The sequence below is a fragment of the Melospiza georgiana genome, chromosome 8 (genome assembly GCF_028018845.1).
Source record: "Melospiza georgiana isolate bMelGeo1 chromosome 8, bMelGeo1.pri, whole genome shotgun sequence".
NCBI lineage: Eukaryota > Metazoa > Chordata > Aves > Passeriformes > Passerellidae > Melospiza > Melospiza georgiana.
The window spans coordinates 23872521-23891749 of record NC_080437.1 but is presented as its reverse complement, the minus strand read 5'-3'; the positions used below and the strand labels follow the sequence as shown (position 1 = coordinate 23891749).

The following is a 19229-nucleotide window of genomic DNA, read 5'->3' as shown; positions in this document are numbered from 1 at the left end:
AGTTTTACTTCCACAGATATTCTAAATACTGTCCTCCTGTCACAGCAGAGACACACTGTTCCCTCTCTTAGACAAGGTGGAAAGCAGAACATCACCTTTGCTGTAGGTTATGAAACAAGCAGCAAAGCTTGCACAGAGCCACTGTGTAGCAAAACAACTGCTGACATTATGCTCTAAGTTCCAAGCTTTAACCCCAACATTGCGAGACACGACCTACTTTGCTCTTTGCAAAACCATGAAAGAAGGGACTCTACAAAGACTTAGCATTTTAAGCCAAGAGTTTCACCCTGATCATGTTCCACAACTTCTTATTCATCTCACAACTTCAAACAGCTTTTGCCTTGAATGACAGCTGGAGCAAAACAGAGGGACTAAGGCAGAAGAATGACATTTTTATTTGGATTATCTAAAACCCCTCTCAACTTTAACCCTGAATATAAGAAAACCCCAAGATACATATAGTAATGGAGTAACACGGGATAGAAGAAATCTCTGGTTCAATCCTTGCTCAAAGCAGGGTCAGGTAAGATCATGTTGTAGAAGGTACTGTCCAATCAAGCACATTTAAAAATCTTCATTCTAAAAAATAATGTGCTTGGACCACACACCCCCCAAAACCCACAAAAATAAACCAACCATAAACAACACACTCATAACTAAATTCTGAGAAGGCTTCACATTGTACATTCCCAAGATTTCCAAAAGCTGCTCTAAAGCACAGGAGTACAAACATGCCATCCCAGACTTCTGCCTTAGAGTCAAACTCGAAGGAGAGGGATATCTGAAACAGTCAAACACTTTCATATAAAGCAGAAGACAGCATCAGCCAAATTCCTTCTTTGCAGTTGACTTTAACAAACACTTTGCTAGCTGGTGTGTATCTGGTAATTATAAAAACAGATAGAATGGGCTTAGCTAGCTGCTCTGTCTAGTTTGACACCTGTTTTGTTTTCTTTTCTATGCTGCTCAGGGACAGATATTTACTAACAAGATGTGCCCTGAAGTGTGCTGATTTCATCTTGCAGCACTAAGATGAAGAGGAATTTTGGAATGGAAGAGTTAAACGCCTCTCCCATCTCCTTACCTCAACTAAAATGTTTAAGTGTGAAGTTTTGTACTTCAGCAAGAAGGAGAAATGACCTAGAATAAAACTGATACACAGGAGTCTTGTTATTTTTATATTGTAAGGCCTCCCTGTATATTTCTGTAGGTGCTGCTACCACTTCTCTCTCTGGGGATGATGCTGTAAAGGCTCCTGTTCCACACCATGGACTCTGCCCTCTGCCAGTGTATTGTGAACATCAGACCATTTTCAGGAGCTGTGGGGCAGCTATGCAAGCAGTTACTTGCACACACTTCACACTTTCACAGAACCCTTCATTAAAGCAACAAAGCAAACCACTTTCTACAGGGAGGCATAGCAGCACAAAACCTGTTTTGCAGATGGGAGAAAAGGACACAGAGGTTTTGTTTCTCCCAAGGCAGCTGCCTCTGACTGACACAAGGGAGGATAACAAGAGAAGGCTCTAGCAAACACAATCTATTAAATTATGCTCTCTGGGATAGGACCAAAACAACTGTCTAGTCCTGGATGTGAAAGAAACCAGTTTCCCCTGTAAGTGTTCCCACCTGTCTCAAGACACAAGGAGCAAATGAGAATTATTCATTCTTCTTGCTACACTGGTGTCACATAGAAGCCCAGAATCATTTAGGTTAGAACAGACCTTTAAGATCATGGAGCCCCATCTTTAATCCAGCACTGCCAATCTCCCAGTAAACCATGTCCCTAAGTGCCACATCCACATGTCTTTTAAATACCTTCAGGGATTGTGACTTGAGTACTTCCCTGGGCAGTCTGCTCCTTGCTTGATCTTATACAAGAAAAAAAATAAGGCAGTGCTGCATCTATAATCAAAATAGAAGGACAGGAACATACCCACTAGAATTAATAAGTATTGGTTTGGAAGGCACACTTTTTAAATGATCAATCAGTGGAGTTCACTGCCATGAATTACTGTGGTGGGAAGGAGGTCTATCAGCTACACAAATTTCAGACCTTATACAAGCTAGAACCAAAGTAAAGAAAGAAACATCAACTCCTGTCTCATAATACAATAAACTCATCTCTCACTGGCTTGTTTAGTAAGGAATCCCTTCTATCAGATTTTATTCTATCTGAAACTAATCCTGTGTAGCAGCTTCCAAGGCCCTGTACAGACTTTCCATATTACAGTGACTAATAAGGGCAGAAGTTAAATTGAAAAATATAAAATTCTTCCATCAGAGTCTTGGATCAGCAAGACAGACCTGAGAAAAGCAAATGAGAATGAGCAAATTAGAGAGCTGCTAAGTCCTTCTCACGTGTGTAATCTATTAAAATGACTGAGCCAAGACTGATGTGGTTTAGTTCAAAAGACAAAAGCAAGGGGAAACATGAAAGCAGACTTCAAATACGTAAGGGATGACACATAGAAAAAAGAAATAATCCATTCTCCATATCTATCTTGGAGAAGAAAACTAGTAATTAATTTAAATCACAGCAAAGAATTTAGGAAGCACACAAGGCTTTCTCACAGCAAGGACAGTTAAACACTGGAATGGATAGGCTGAAAGTGGTGCTCCATTATCACAGTATCTTCACCCAACCTGTCAGCAAAACCTCTGAGAAAAGATACAGGTAAACCTGATTCTGCCTGGGTTCCAAGGAGTTATGGTTTAACCCCAGACAGCAACTAAGTACCAGGCAGCTGCTCAATCACTCACAATGCTTCTCCTCTCCCCACAGTGGGGAGAAGGATTGGAAATAAAAAGTAAATCATGTGGGTTGAGATAAGAACAATTTAATAACTGAAACCTCATCATCATAATCGTGATAATCATAATAATCATCAGCAGAGTGAGAGAGGGTAACAGAACCAAAGAGAAACAAGTGCTGCACAATACAGTTGATTATAAAATTGCTCATTGCCCATCCCCAAACAACAATCATCTCTTTCTGGGTAACTCCTGCAGTTTATATACTGGGCATGACATTCTGTGGTGTGGAATATCCCTCTGGCCAGTTCAGGTCACCTACTCTGGCCCTGCTCCCTCCCTGCTTTTTGTGCACCTCCCCACTGACAGAGCACTGAAAAGTCCTTGACATAGGGTTAGTACTACTTTGCCAGAGCCAAAGTATCAGTGTGCTATCAATATCATTCTCATCCTGAATCCAAAACCACAGCACTGTACCAGACACTAAGAAGAAAATTAACTCTATCCCAGCCATAACCAGATAGGGGTGCATGAAGTTCCTTTTGCTCCTAATTTCAATTATTACTTTTTCTTCACCTAGCTTGCTTACTGAACAAGTGCCAGACAGTGAAATACAACTTCACTGGAAGCTAGTAGATAAAAGGAAACTGCCTGCTCTCTTACTCAATGCTATGCATTCATGAAACTCAGTAATTGATGTATCATAGCTCTGCAGATATCTTCATATTTCTATTGTTATATCTAACTTAACAGCAAATGTCAGTAACAGCCTGAAATATGGTGCAAAGATCACTTGTTATGTTCACACTGTGGTCCTGCCCTTATAACCACTGGGCAAAACAGCACCCTTGGGTACCCTGAGCAGGAGATTAAGCAATTCTTCAGCTCCAGCAAGCTGAAATTAACCCCCACAGAACTACAGGAGAAACAAAAAGCACAACACAGATACTTTCTCAAGCAAATTACTGCCATCGCAGTCTAAGTTGCTGCTGCCCTATTTATAATAACAGAGCTACTTGTTTAACCAAAGGACAAAGGAAGTATTTCCTTCTAATGCTGAGCTTTGCCCTCTGTGTCAGTTTCTAAGTGTTCTTAAAAATACAGCTCTGGTGTCAGACTTGCCCTCTCTGACAGATAGTTGTGAATCAGATATACTCACACCTTTGGCACATAGACAGGCTTGGTTATTAGGTATTATCTTTTATTATTACATTCTTTCCATACCTGACATCTCTCCTACTTTCATAAGTCTTATCTCACAATAAGAAATCACTTAATTTTTTTCAAAAGGTAAAATCGTCAATTTTTTTATAAAGAGACTCCCCTTCCATTTCTGGAGTCACTAGGCATGTTCTCGTGCCCTCCTGACTTCAGAAGCACTGTTGGCTGCATGCACAGACTTCTCTTACCTTTTGTGTCCTGCATCACAATTGAGCTGTACTTCAAGAAGGTTATCAGCAGGTTGCTCGTTTGCACATCAGCATCCAAAGGCAGCTCTGCAGAGCTTATAACTGGAACAAAGCAGATAAGACACATTTATCCTATACAAAAACAAGAAATAACTATACAGAGAACTAAGACACGGACTCACAGGTCTGGGGTAGGTTCAGCCTACCTGCAGGGCCACCTGACCTCCTCCTCCTCCCTGACCACCCAGGAAAGATTTTGTTATGAAGACTGGTACCCTCCCTCAGAGAACATTTCTCCTGCTCTAAGCACAGACTGTGGTACCCTGCAAAGTGATATCCTTCCCTATCCTGCCCCTGCTCCTCCTCCCAGGGAGATGAGCCCACGGTTGTAGCACTCATCAACATCCCCAGCCTGGGGAAATTGGGATATTTACACTGATATCCAATTAATTCTTACAAGCAACACAGATAACAGTCACACAATTCTCATTTTGTAAAAAGACATGCCCAGGAAAGGCCCTTCCCTGTTTCAGCAATTTTGAAATGCTAGTTCCAAAAGGTCTGTGTCAATTCCATTCTTCCCTCTCAACAAGTTTCTCTTGCAGAAGCAATACGCAAGACATAATGTAACAATTATTACAGTACCAAAGAGATAGAAAAGGAAGGCAGAAACAGAAGATCTATGAAAACCAAGAAGCAAAAGCAGTCACAGCTTGTGCTAGGTACATCCCAACCCAGCAGGAAGCAGAACTGTACCTTCCATACCCTCAGCAGTTCACTGGCATTTCTCTAGCATACCAGCTGTACTTTTGACACCCTGACTGTGGACATCATCAGCCTTAGACTTTGCAAGAAGCTATTTCATCTCCTCAGCTAATTGCACAATGTGCCTCCCCACTCATTCCCCCATTCCCCATCTGAAGCACTGAGTTTATGAGCTGTCAAGCCTCTACCATGTGACTGAGCCACATTTTTACTGATGACTGAGCCTGAGCTGTCCTAAAGGGCCATTCTCTGCCTTTCCATTTGGAAAGCTTTACAAGAAATATTGAAAGGGAGGAGAAAGATCAGTGGGAAACATGCATCATGCATTTACCTGCAGATCCTGCCAGATAAGTCTGATGCCATTTAAGATAAAGTAGCTCAGACAAAAAAATCCTCAAGGTGATGGAGCTAGCTTAGGAACATTTCAGTAGAGTACTTAATACAGCTTTGTATAAAAAAATTAAAAGTGAAGGAAATAGGTGGGAACCCATAAAGAAATTTAAATTAAATTACATTTCTATTTCATATCAAAGATCTGGCAAACAAGATACAATTGGAGAAATTACTGGTCTGAGAAAAAATTACTGCTTGAATTCTGTAGACATCAGTTTAGAGAATAATTCTTTGTTTTTCTGTGTGACCTGGACATAAGAAACAAACCTGGATATAATTGCTTGATAATGAACCTGCTAATGGCAGAAAGTTGGGATGTGTAAACACAGAGGAGTATCAGACTGCACACAAAGAATGGGATAAAAACAAGAACAGATAATAAACACAAGATGAAATTAAACAATGCAAGCCATAGGGTCAGGAATTTGGGGATTTATTTCCATGGCAAGCTGAGAGCTCATCAGCTGCAAACCAAATACCATGATCAGATCACAAGGTGACAAGCTACCAACATGAAGGGCTGAGGAGTGCAGTTCTACAACATATATCCAGAAATGCACTTCCAACAGAGACACAAACACTGTAGTGCCCTGCACAAGGTTCTGGTGAGGCCTTGTCTCAACCACTGTGCATAACTATGCACAAGCTGTGTTCAAAGAGGATAAACTTAAACCTGAACAAGTTTAAAGACAGGCTGGTATGTTGGCCAGAAGGAGAGATTACCTTTCTTGTGAGCAAAACACACAGGTGAGTAAACCAACACATGAAGAAGAGCAACCTTTGTTTCAGGGGAGGCTTAACACCATGACAAATGGATAGGAATTGACAAGAAATCCAGGTTGCAAAGTTGAATATTTCTAACCAAGGAACAAGATGCCAAAACTCCCCCCAACAGAAATTATTGGGAAACAAATTGAACAGATTCAGTCAGAGCTTGATAAATTCAAGGGATTGTATGCTGATATGCCTGCAAGCAAAGGGCACTGGGCTCAAGAGTTAAGGACACCTTTTCCAGCCCTATGCAACTGTCCTGACATGACAATAACATGACTGTTCTGGCTGCCTAGAGGGTGAAACCCACAGGTTCTCACATTCAGGAGGTCATAGATGGCTTGAATTATGATTGACCAAAGACTCTCTCTCCTCATGCTATAAAAGCAGCCTAAGACAAGACACCCTTTGCACTGGAAACAGATTTACAGACCACCAGTATACACATCTTAAGTATTATATCATCTCTTTTCTGCTCATCCTCAGGAATGCCCAAGGCTTTTCTCATCTTTTAGGAAAGAAAAAGGTATTTATCATGAGATTGGACCTTGTAAGAAGTGAGGAATCTGATTGTTGGATGACTAGGTTGGGGGCTCTGAGGGGAATTTCATCCTGTATACAGCTGTATTTTGGTTCAGAGAAAAGTCTGCTTTAATATAAAACACCTTTCAGAACTCAAGGCTTGTATCTCATAACCCTGTAATGAGGCAAGTAAGGCTTCAGCTGGGGCAAGGGCAGGCACAGAAGGATGAAGGAGACAAGCCAAGAGTAAAATGCAGGATTCTTTAAACTGTGCAGTGAGAAGCCCAGAGTACAGCAGAGGTTCTCATGGAACTCAGGATTACACAATCACCTTCAATACCAAACTGTAGCCCTTGGAAACATGAGACCAAATAGATCAGTGTAACTTCACTGTTTGAATCACATAAAAAAATCATAATGGCACTTTTAGGTTATAAAGGTTGCACATTCCCAGGCATGAACTGTTTAGTTTAGTCCATTCAGTCTTGAAGACCTGGGGTTCCTGACACATTACTAATGTGCCATGTCTGTTGGCAAAGTCTGTGCAATGAGTCTGGAAGCTTTCTCACTCCCAATATTATGAATAGCTCAAAGATTTAGCGAAAAGTCTGAAAAATGTATTTATATCCCCAGTGGATCCTTCTTGAGCTGTTACAATGAACGTAGTGAATGAATATTTAACAACAGTAAGCAAACTGACATTTAGATAACTATGGTGACAGGCACACTTGATTTACATATTATGGATAAACAGTTTCTAGCAAAAGCCTCATTTTTCAAAAAAAAAAAAAAAGGAAGAAATCACTCTGAAGAACACATCTCTGCTTATCCTGGTTCATGGTACAGACCTTTTTAACACACATTTTGATACTTTACAAGGTCTTAATTTACACTATAGGTTAACAGCCAGAGAAATATCAAACTAAAATATGAACCCTTTTTTTATCCCAGACAAAGAAAAGCACCTGAAATTGATAGATGGATTTCTACATGTCAATGTAACTTGTAAACAGTTCAACTACACATTATTTTCATGCAGTAAAGAGAAAGCAATCTTATCATTCCAAAGCCAAAAAGCCTCTTGTTAACTGGCAGCCATAGGCAAATTTTACAGCTGAGTTGCAAGACCTTAGTAAATGAGGAAAATTCTGACATCTCTTTAAAACAGCAGTACTCAAGCACCACCAAACTAAACCAAGCCAAGGGCCACACAAAAAAAAACCCCACATTGTAGGGATCAACAAGGTGACAGCAGATAAAAATAAAGCAACTTTCCCAATGCAATTGCTGCACATAAAGATCAGATCCTTTTCTTAAATTTAATAACCACACAAGCCACAAGAAGCCTCAAACTTCTCAAGATCACTGCCTTGCTGAAAGCAGGATGGAGGTTTTGTTTTGTCTTGTGGTAAATGAAAAAATAAAGAAAAAAAAGTGCAAGCAATCTGTAGATGTAGGTAAGCACAAATTCTGTCAGTTGTGTAATATGGTGTGGGGGTGGATACATTTGCAATGAACACGTTGAACAGAAGCCCACAAAATGCCCATCCCTCCACATTTTGTGTTATATGCACACAGAGACATAGGGGACTCTTTATCTGAAGCTTTTGTTATCCATGGCAACCAGACAGAATTCATCCATGAGGAGGATCATCCTTAACTAGGGTATCAAATGACCTGAATAGCTGATATAACTGAGTAACCCAGGCTGCTTTTCCCCAGAAATATTTCCAAACTGTGCTCTACTCAAATTGACTCTGTTCCTTCATTAAACTCTCTTCAGCTCAGATGCCATTAAAGTACATGAAAACAGCCATTTCATTTCTTCTCTTCAACTAGGCTATATCTATCCATACCCTAAAATGAAAGGGGTTTATTTTAGATGATTTCAAAGCATATTTATGTGGACACATAACATCTCATTTAGAAGAGAGATCTCAGGTTAAGCAGTTCTTTACAAAGCCTATCAAAGAAAAGGCAATAAGAGGGAGGAATACTTCCACACCCAGACTGAATTCAAATCCCAATTAATTCAAAGCTGAGGACAAGTGCATTAACGACAAGCAGGAATCCACAGCAATTCTCTGTAAATCTGTTCCAATGAGAAATAATCCCAGGCAAAGGACCTGACACTAGAAATATTCATAAGTAAAAGCCTACACAGAATAACTAATGGGCTGGGTATACTTTCATGCAAATATTGGGGCAGTACTATTTTCAGAAGGAATATCAGCATAATTGCATTGAGCAATACACAAGGCAAAATAAAAATAAATTTGAGTCAAAGAATCTTGCTCATTTTTAGCAAGGCATATTACTCCAGGAAAAGACCACCAAGTTACATCTGCTCCAGACAGACCTCATTAGCTGCAGTCTCCAGAAAATAGTTTGCTAGTTATTTAACAGTTTTAAATTCTTTTTCCTCAGGATACCATTGCATTTTTACCATCTGAAGAAGGTGGGGTGGTTCCAAGTGGAGTGACAGGTGTGGTTGGAACTGGGCTCGTTGGTGATGTCATCAGGCCCATTTCAGGATGGCTCTAAGAGAAAACACAAATGCACAGGTCAACTGCTTCCCCAGGCACTAGAAACACAGATCACTACTTGTACTGTTCCATGCTCTTGCACAATAGATATGACTGAAGAAGTCTCAAGAAACTTCAACCTCTTCTCCAAGGAGCCAGGCCATGGTTCCTGACCTTGGCTGTCTAACAATTAAACTGTACATCAATTTCTCTACTCCACAAAACACAAAAATACATCAAAAACGGAACATCAGAAAGTGGTGGCTCTCCCCAGCAGACAGAAAAAAATCCCCTTCCCTAATGTAGAATGGGAGAAGATTTGCAAAAGCCTACAATGTTAATAGCTTCTAATTCTCCCTAAAACAACCCAAGGATGTGCATTTGAAGTCTTCCCCCACGATCCTTTTACTTCTATTTCTAAGAGCAAATTCTCCTTGTTCCTGCCCTCCACCTGTTCATATTCAAAGATAATAGCAATTTATTACTTTCCTGTCTCACTGTAAAGCCCTGCAGGAAAACAGTGCATAACATAAATAATACTATCATTATTGATCCTCTCAGCTTCCATCAGCCAGTCCCTCTCCCCATTTCATCTTTGCTAATAGTTGCCTGCCTAATTACTGCTTTGACTCCACTCTTTGCAGGCTTCCGGACCCATCCACACTGGTGGGAGTGCAGGCAATCTGCCATGCTATTTTTGAGCCTGGCTGCCAAGCAAAGTGTCCATTTCATAGGGCAAGTTTTACATAAATGTATCATCTGCCTTAATATATCATCACAATTTCAAAATAAAAGGAAGATACAGAACTGTTGATTTTATGTTAGTTAGTTCCATAGGATTTTTCACAAGTGGATATCCTCCACACTGCCTTTGAATATCTCATTTTATGAGCAACTTTAAATGCATATATTTTATGGGAAGCACACATACTAGAACTCAAAAATAATTTACATCCCTACAGCTACCAACTTACACTTAAAATATATTTTTTCACTGAAAGTCTTACATAAGCCAGATTTCCTCAGACAGGTTTTAGGGGCTTACCTTCTTTCTCCAGAACAATGACTGGCAGTTGAGAGACAAGAGTGCCACCCAGCAGCAAACCCAAGCACCCACAGCTGGTGAGCACACACTCAACGCTCCAGATACCCACACAACTGAATGCCTGCTCTTCCCATGTGCCACACAGCAGCAGGAAGCCATTCGTGCAGCCCCAAGCAGTGGACACCAGCTTAGGAAAGAGCATTCATCAGCTTTTATGAGTTTTTTATCAACGTGACATGACCTACCTTGCCCTCTCTTAAATGAAGAATTACAGACAATCCACCCAAGAGTATCAGTTCTCCAATTCAACCCACTGATCAGTGGCTGCTTCCACTTCTTTCACAAGTAACTAGTCTATCCTTTTACTTTTAAGAGCTGATCATTAGCTGATCTTTTTCTGCTCTGCTCTTTTCCTGCCAAATGCCTCTCTTCCCTCAGGAGTATCTTGCCCACAGAAAGGCCTGAGTTGGTATTACACAGAACTGAAAGAGCAGAAATCTCTGAGAAGTGGCAGGAATGAATAACCTGGGAAAAGACAACCAGGGAACTTCAGCAAATTAACCACCCATGAAACAGAAGGTTTCTTCAGAGGCTGTAGATCTGCTTATCAGCCCTCTTCCATCACCACTACTGTCAGGAGTCCCCAGATGTCTCCTCTATCATGCCAAGTGTCGAGCCTGAGATCTATGGCTGCGCTCTGAGGACCTGAGCAAACTGGGGAAAGGTGTTCACTGCTTTGTTGATGTTCTTCTCCCATATTACAAGCAGTACCTACAAACTAAAATTAAAAGCCTGAACCTGAAGGTCCATCAGGCTACCCTTTCAGCACAATCACTGCATCAGACAGGCTCATTATCTGCCTCCCAGCAGCAACCACCTCTCCAACCTCTCACAGTTAGAAAAGCATCCAGAGACTTGTGATCAGAGCAGCCTCTCAGAAGGCTGCTTCTTCACCATAAATAGCCCAAGGACAAATGCTATGCTCCAACAACTGGTTCCCATGCCAAAGGGGCTGGGCTCTTCAAGGAAGTCTGAACACAAAAGAGTATTTGAAACAACAACTGTCACATGTCAATTGGTCCCTAAGTGAAGAACACCCAAACAGACAACAACACACAGTCCATGCACACACATACAGGACAATCCATCCAATCTGGGAGCTGAATCAGCCTCCTTCTCTCAACCCTAATTTAACAAAACTGTGATTTGCTCTGAGAGTTACAGCAACTGCTTTGCTCACTCCTTCCTCCCAATAAGTGGACTATCAATAGGGCACAGAAGGCACTCCATGCAGCCCTTCCCATTTAGTGGCAAAAATTAATCATTTCAACATGAACTGTGACCTCGAAACACTACTCATTTACTGTCAAGGCAGAAAGTATATAATAAAAATTCTTCCCCTGGTCCTGGCCTGCTTCTGCTCTTTCATGCTGATCCTATGACAAGTATATAAGGGGGAAAAAAAAAAAACAAAACAAACTCTTTTCACCAATTCCATTTCTGGCTCTCTGATTTCAAAGACATTCACTACAAAGAAATGGGGAGACATTCTACTGAAACTCACTTGTGCCAGAACTGTGATGAAATTCCTGTTTAAGTGAACAGCTTCATAGAGGGCCAGAAGGATTGCTTCATTTGTTCTGTGGGAAGGATGCAGACAAAGACACAGTTAGTGATCAGAATACCAGGAGCCAAGTTTTTTAGAAGCATGGCCTATCTGAAAAAACAAGAATTTTTTTTCAAGTATGGAAAACTCTGTCTCTACAGTCCAGTTGTTCTTCCAATTATTAGTAGCACTAATAATAGTACTAGTAGTAGCAACCCATAAAAGTAGCTATTTTTAGAGCACAACTACAATCTTTGTTGCCTTCCCACTGAAGATGTCCCTAGTTGCTCAGTGTTTTCCATTTGAAGTCCTCTCCTTTAAGAGCATAGGGTTCTAAAGACATTAAAATCCCTCATATTTATTACTTGCCCCCTTAATTTAGAAAACTTTGGCGAGGGCCAGAATGCACAAACTTTTGTTTCTCATGTGCCACCTCTAAGACACCTATTACATGTCATAAATACCTCATAAAAACCAATGGAGTTTTTTTAACAGACTTCATTACAAGCAATTCAGCCATGTCTCCTGCTGTACCCTTCTCACAGAAGGGCAAATCCACAGTTTGCAGGGTGTGGTACCATTTTAGTGACAGGAGAACCTGCTCCTCTAGTTTGCTTTGTGACATTAAATAGCTCCATGAGAGGACAGATAGCAGCAACCACTCCACTGTGTAAATAAAATAACATCTGTGCACTTACTGGACAGAGATCTTCTCATCAGCATCTGCTATGAACATGCTGCCCACCTATGGAAAGAGAGAGCATTGCACAGAAGGAATTTGGGAAAGCTATTAGACAACAACAGACAACACGTGGATGAAAATACATTTTATTTTGCTGTACTGTTACTGACTAATGCCTCAACTGTCGAATCACAAAAAGGACAAAAAAAATAAGACTGGATCTTGAATCCCAGCCTGGATTAGTTTGCCGTTTTTAAGTGGACAACAGAGATTATTTCCTCCCTGCTTGCCCCAGGGTGGATGCAGTTTTACCCAAGTCACTCCTGACAAAAAGCTGTCTACACTGAACTACCCTCACCTACAGGAAATTTTTCTGTCAGTTAAATCTCACAGTACTATGAAATCTCTGACTAAAGCAAAGTTAAACTGGACAAGAGGAACAGTGGATACTCTTTACAAGGAAGAAATTCACAACTCTTTTGAAGGGTACTTCTTCAAAAATGCAGTCAGTGCCCACTGCAGAACCCAAGCTCTACTCCATGGCTAAAGTGCATCCATGCTTGAAAACAAAACAGTAAAGAAACAGAACCTCAAAGACAAGTGACATTCCAGACTATGTGCCACTATGTTTTAGGCCACATCACCAGAGTAACAAGTAGTTTTTAAAAATGCACAGCTGTTTAAAAGGATTAGGACGTTAAAAAATTATTTAAAGTTTAAAATAAGGTGATTTTTAAAATAAAGTCACCTAGAGTGAAAAAGATGTAAGAAAAGAAATTTCAGCCATCAACACAAGAGTAGAGATCAGAGAGTCCTTTGAAAGAGCTTTCCCAGCCAAACAACACATTCCTCAGAATACAACCACTTCAGTTGTATTTAGTTTTGATTTGTTCAATCCATCTCTATCTCCATAACTCACATTCCAAACTCAAACTTTTTAGAAACACTCTCCTGCTGAATTTGCATGAATGCACCTTTGTAAGAATCGAAAAACATTGTTTCCTTGCTTACCATGTTAGTTAGGGCTGAGAAGAAACCAGTCTGATGCTCCTCTTCTTTATCTTTGTATTGCCTGAACAAAAAGGAATAAGGATGACATTTCAGGGTTAGAAATGGAACCAGGGCTACTCCCCCTAAATCTCTATGTATTAGTCCTGTTGGACAAGAATACAGGATGAAGGAAAGTTCAACATTCAACAGCCTTTTTCAAGAACTCACTAAATAAGAGACAAAGGGTATTAAAATATTTGTAAATTGTGTAGAGTTGAAGTGAGGCTGCTGAAAGATGTGAAACTTGAACAATGCTTGTGCTGTTACAGAGGACACAAGCAGTTTGGGCTAACTCTGAAGGAAAGGGATCAAGTGACTTCAGAAATTTTGTCCTGCACTGGACAAACAGTAATAAGCCACACGGGCACACAGGGTCAGTAACCACAGAACAGTTTCACTTCATCCACTGCAGAAAAAGTCAGAGTTGGTCACCCTACTGAGTGCAGAAATGACCAGCAGAAACCACTTGGACCTTTATGGTTCATGGCCTGATCCCATTTTCCTGGAGCAAGAGAAGAGGCTGGAACTAGAGCAAGTGAAGTCAACAAACAGGTTGGGTACCTCAGATTTACACTACACTGCTTCATCTGGCACTCAAAGGGACTAGCAAAGCTCACACAGCCATTTATTTTGTCTGTCACACAGGAATCTGATCACACACATGTAACATGCCAAGAAACCAACCCTAAATTCCTGGGAAAAGGGGAAGGAACGAACTAAGCAAAACAGGCCATGATCTGAGACAATTTTTGTCAGAATGAAGGAAATTGGGTGGGTGAAGTTTTTTTCTGCTTTACTGTAATCATTTACTCTGTTAAATACATCTACATGATTTGCTGATTTTGCAAGTCAGCTGCATAACTATCACAGCAGGCTTTCAAAGGAATTAAAACATTTTTCTGGATATTTTGAGAATCCTACTGCACAAAAAAATTCTTGAGTTTCCTAGATGAAATTGCTGTAAGTTTCCAAATTTTTCTAAAGCACTTTCCTCTTAGAACAGCTTGTTTTATGCTGCTACTTATGAAGTAGAGGCTAAGAATATGCTACCCTTTCTGCTGACTTTCTAGCTCTTTTCTTCAGCAGGAATTACTGCTTTCCATCATTTGGAAGACTTTACATCTCCTAATCATCTCTGATCTGGCATGTGAACAGCCCTGGATACATTTGTTTGTTTGTTAAAGATAGTTTTTTGGCTAAATCAATTTTTCATCAGAGAAGCTGTCAGCACATTATTATCTTTTCACTTGTGATTAAGATTTTACACAAAGTTCATACAGAGGTAAAACCTATGACAGTAAAAACAGACAATGGATATCTTCCCCTACAGCAAGATCTCTCCTGAAGCACATCAGCCCAGCTGGTACAGATGCACTGAGAATTGCAATGACTGCATCAACTGAAGCAAAAGCAAATTCAAAAAATAAGATTATTCCCTGCCTCTCCAGGTGCATCAAGGCTGTCAGATGATAAACAAGTGCTTTAAGACAAAAAGAAAATAAAGTTTGTGAAAATGTACAGTAACTATCATGCATTGAAAAACAAGACATAATTTGGTTTTACCTGTTATATTCCGATAAAGCCTGGGCAATTACAAGTCCCATTCCCTGAAAAAAAGCATTTAGAAAAAACTACACATTAAAATCTCAAGGGAGAAAATCACACACCGAACATACATTGCAATGCTGCCCTCCCCAAGATAATCTAGCATGCTATTCAGAATTTCCCTTGAACCTGTTTGAACTATTAAGATGTGCTATGATACAACAACATTATAACACAAAAATCCAGACAACCAAATTGAAAGTTATTTACTAATTACTAAGTTATAAGAAAGCATCTCTTCTTCTTGGACATCCAGACAGAGCTCTCACTCAAGAAGTCTCAGTAAAGCATCAAGAAATTTAGAAAGAAGTTGGTATCAGAGGAAGGACATCCAAAAATTCAAAACAAAGAGTCATAGACATGAATAACCTTTGACTTCTTGCAAACAGCCTCCACTATTACAGAACTACTAACAGTTCTCACCCTTTATTTAGCATGGAGCTTGCTTTCTACTGCTGCCTAAAGAGCAGCTTCCAAGTCCAGAACTCACATAACTCAGTCTGCTGTCAATTTTAATCCAGGCCTGGATATAAAACTCAGACTGTAGCTGCAACCCAAAATATACTGCAGGACTCTTGACTCAGTTACAAGCTTCCACGGATTTACAAGAAATTACTTGTGGAATGATAAAATCAAGTGACACAGCACCAGAAATGAGATTCCCTTTGGCATAAATCATCCTGTGCCTCTTTGGCACATGACAGCAAACAGTGCACAGATAGTTCATGAATGCATAATAGATCAACTTTAGCATGTTCCTTGCTATCTGTTTTTTAATCACCATGTAACTGGTGATCAAACTGTCCAAATCATGAGCTGCCTAACCTATTGCAAGAGCACAGAGCTGAACACCCACTGCACTGCTGCTCCTTAGAGCAGCACTGTTCTGAGACCTGATTTTTACCATACACCATGCTGGCATCCATTACCCTACACCTCATGTGAAAGAACATCTGCAGCAGCACAGAGGAATCAAGCCAAGTACTCACATTGAGTGTGGCCTCATCATCCACAATGGACAGCTTCACAATGTAGGGATTAACTGACTGTGCAAGGTGGGGCAAAAAAGAAAGAAAAATGGTTTTAAGTTCAGCTTTCAGGGAAAAAAAAACACTATTATGTTTCCAAGTTTACACAACCACCTGGGCAGAATCTATGTCCTGTCCCATAAAACAGAATACACATAAATAAGCAGAGTCACAGCACATGCTAAGACCACTAGGCCAGGGACATGTTCCCCTTATTGGCTCAGCCAGGCAGTCTCCTGATTTTATTGAGAAGAGAAGGGAGTTTCTGTCCCTGCACCAGCTCCTCTGTCAGTCTGGAAAGTGGAGCAGCCATCCTGCAAGCCTGTTATCTGTGACACACACACAGTTTTGCAGCAGGAACAGGCAGTGAGGCTGGATGCAGCAGTAGTGCTCTGCTGTCTCCCCTCTGCAGCACCCTGCAAAGATTGCTTAAAGAGCACCCAGGAGGGCAGGACAACATTCTGGACTCATCTGCTGCTGGGTTAGAGAGCAACACTTGGTTTGCAACCCCAAGGAGCTGGAAGTCTCTAGAGAATATAAATGCCTTGAATTTAGCTGAAGAAAAAACACAGGTTTCAACTATAAAGGCAAATGCTAATAATTTGGGAAGCATTTCAGATTAGCAATGCACATTTTTCATGGGTTTTGTATGTCAGTGTAAAACTAAAAAAAGTTGATTTTGAATCAAGACACAAAAGAAAAGTCTCATCTGCAGGCAGGTCATTTTGCAGGGAATTGGAGCTTGAATAATTACTTTTTTGTTAAAGAAATTTTTTTAAAAAAAATCATTTGAGTTATGCAAGGTCTTTGGGGGAAAAAAAAAAGGAAAAACACATGAACTTTCTGATTCTCCAAAGCTGTGTCTTTCAGCATCTGTAGCTGTCTATACCAAGGAGAGGCAAGTGCACAAAACTGGACATGAAGAGTTGCTGGATACACTATATGCTGCCAGACAAGCACACAAAGGGAAAACCCCACATTTTAACTATTTTCTTTCAGCTCTAACAAAAGCTACAATGCAATTCTAGCAGATTGAACATGATGCAAACAAACTTCTGCCTAGATGCTATCAATGAATATGTATTCAAAAGTCACTACTTGATTTTATGTTTTAACTTGCTATCCTATCAGCCATCCCTTAAAACACTGGGAAAGTCATCAAATAATTTTTTTTTTCTCACAGCATTTTCCTTCTCACAATATCAATGCAAAAGTATTTTCTCTGAAATCAGGACTAGTATTAAAAAAAAAGAAAATATAGATGATGGCTTGGGTAATTATATAGTTGGAACAACTTCTGAAAACTATTGGGATTTCAATCAAGGGTATCCCTTTGAAGGTCCCAAGTAAAGAGATGTAAATCCCTAGAACATAAGTCAATAAGCAAGCCAAGATCTCATCAACATGGATAATGACAACATGGAGAGAAACTCTCCAAGGAATTTCAGAGTTTACAAAATTCACATCGCCAAAATGGAAAAGAACACCCAAATGCAAAACACACTGATATTTATGCTAAAAACAGACACAAAATCATAATCAGCTGATGAATTTTGAGCCTTATTAGATTTTCCTAAACAACTGGAAACACAACTTAACCAATGGAGTTCAGACCAAAAGAGAACCTCTTAGCTGCACCACAGTTAACTCAAAAGAGAACTCCTAAGCACCCGAGGCATGAAGGTGTGCTACAATTGACTGACAACCACCATACTGACCCTAAGGGCCAAAGAACAGCAAATGAAAGCAGCTACTCAAGGACAAAGATGATGGCTGCATTACTGGAGGCTTGGCCTGTAGCACTGCTACCAAGGGCAGTGCTGGGCAGCTGTCACATAAAACCCTTCTGGGAGTCACTTTCAGCCTCGCCAGAGGAGCTGCTTGAGCTGAAGTTCCCCTTGCTACACATCTGCTTCAGCTGGATTGTATGGATTGCACTTTTCAAACATCAGCACAACTTCCTTCAGAGTGCCCATTTCCAAGATGTCTCAGAGTGTGCTCCAAAGCACTTGACCCCAGCTCAATACTCCCCAGAAGCCAAGGGCAAGCCTCCTGCACTCACAGCACTCTACCTGACTAAGGACACCAACTGCAGTCCCAGGGATCCCTGCCTCAGGGATGGCACTGCACAGCTCCCCAGCATTTGTCTGAATGCTGCAATGAGACCTCTGGTCTTCCCAGTCCACCCTCATAAGTAATCTCACTTACAGATAATTCCCAACAGTTTTCCCTCATAGCCATATACTGAAATCAGGCTCCATGCTCCTGTTCCATGCTACCACAGCACAGAATGCTGAAGAGAATCTGCAATTCATGATTCTGACATCATTGACAGGAATGAGAAACTGACAGGCATTACTTTGACACCAAGTGTAGTTCCTGTCCTTGCATATTCTCTAGGTCTATTCATAATTCAGAACAAGATCTATTATAAAACCAGGTAGGTTTTGAAGCCTGCTCCCTCCTAGTAATTCTGTTGAAGGGCAAGTTATTCCAGAACTTTCCTATCTGCTGCCTAATGAAGCATATTAAGATATTCCTATTTATGAAGAAAAAAAAACCCCAATCATTAAAGCATCATGCCTCATACAAAGAAAAGCCAACATTAGGTGTTGTTCTGACATCTGAAATGTTTTTTTTCAAGCTGATGAATAACAGGAAAAAAATGGGAATATACCATAAACATAAAAAGCATGATGAATAAAGTTCCTCAAAGAGGAATCCATCAAAGAGAGAGAGAGAGAGACTTCTCTTGGAACTGCTACCTGTGATGCTTCAGTTCATTCTTTGGTCACAGCTTCACCATCTCTTCTGGGGATCTGTGCTCTTTCAGTCAGCTAGTCAGGTCCTGAATCACAAATTCAGTCTGAAGCCCAGGATGACTGACAGCTCATTTTACTTTGGAGATTATGTATAACCACACACACACAGAGGCAGACGTGTGGTTTGGCACAACAGCAACTCTTCCAAAAGGACCTTTCTCAGAATATTTCCACAAAGGAAATGCAAATTCCCTAGGTAGTTTCTTTCATGCTGGCACAGAGGAGCTGTAGGAGTATCACACACATTTGATT

The 19229-nt window shown here is 40.5% G+C and overlaps 1 protein-coding gene across 2 annotated transcripts in view; it reads right to left on the bottom strand.

Annotated features, from left to right (window-relative positions):
• Positions 1–19229, bottom strand: part of ARMH3 (armadillo like helical domain containing 3) — a 122434-nt gene that overhangs the window by 90819 nt on the left and 12386 nt on the right. For both annotated transcript variants that reach the window (XM_058029444.1, XM_058029445.1), the window contains exons 9-15: positions 16117–16173; positions 15086–15129; positions 13484–13544; positions 12489–12535; positions 11749–11824; positions 9061–9154; positions 4164–4265 (exon numbers count right to left, since the gene is read on the bottom strand). In XM_058029444.1, coding sequence (XP_057885427.1) covers positions 4164–4265; positions 9061–9154; positions 11749–11824; positions 12489–12535; positions 13484–13544; positions 15086–15129; positions 16117–16173 — 481 coding nt within the window. The remainder of the gene's footprint in view (positions 1–4163; positions 4266–9060; positions 9155–11748; positions 11825–12488; positions 12536–13483; positions 13545–15085; positions 15130–16116; positions 16174–19229) is intronic.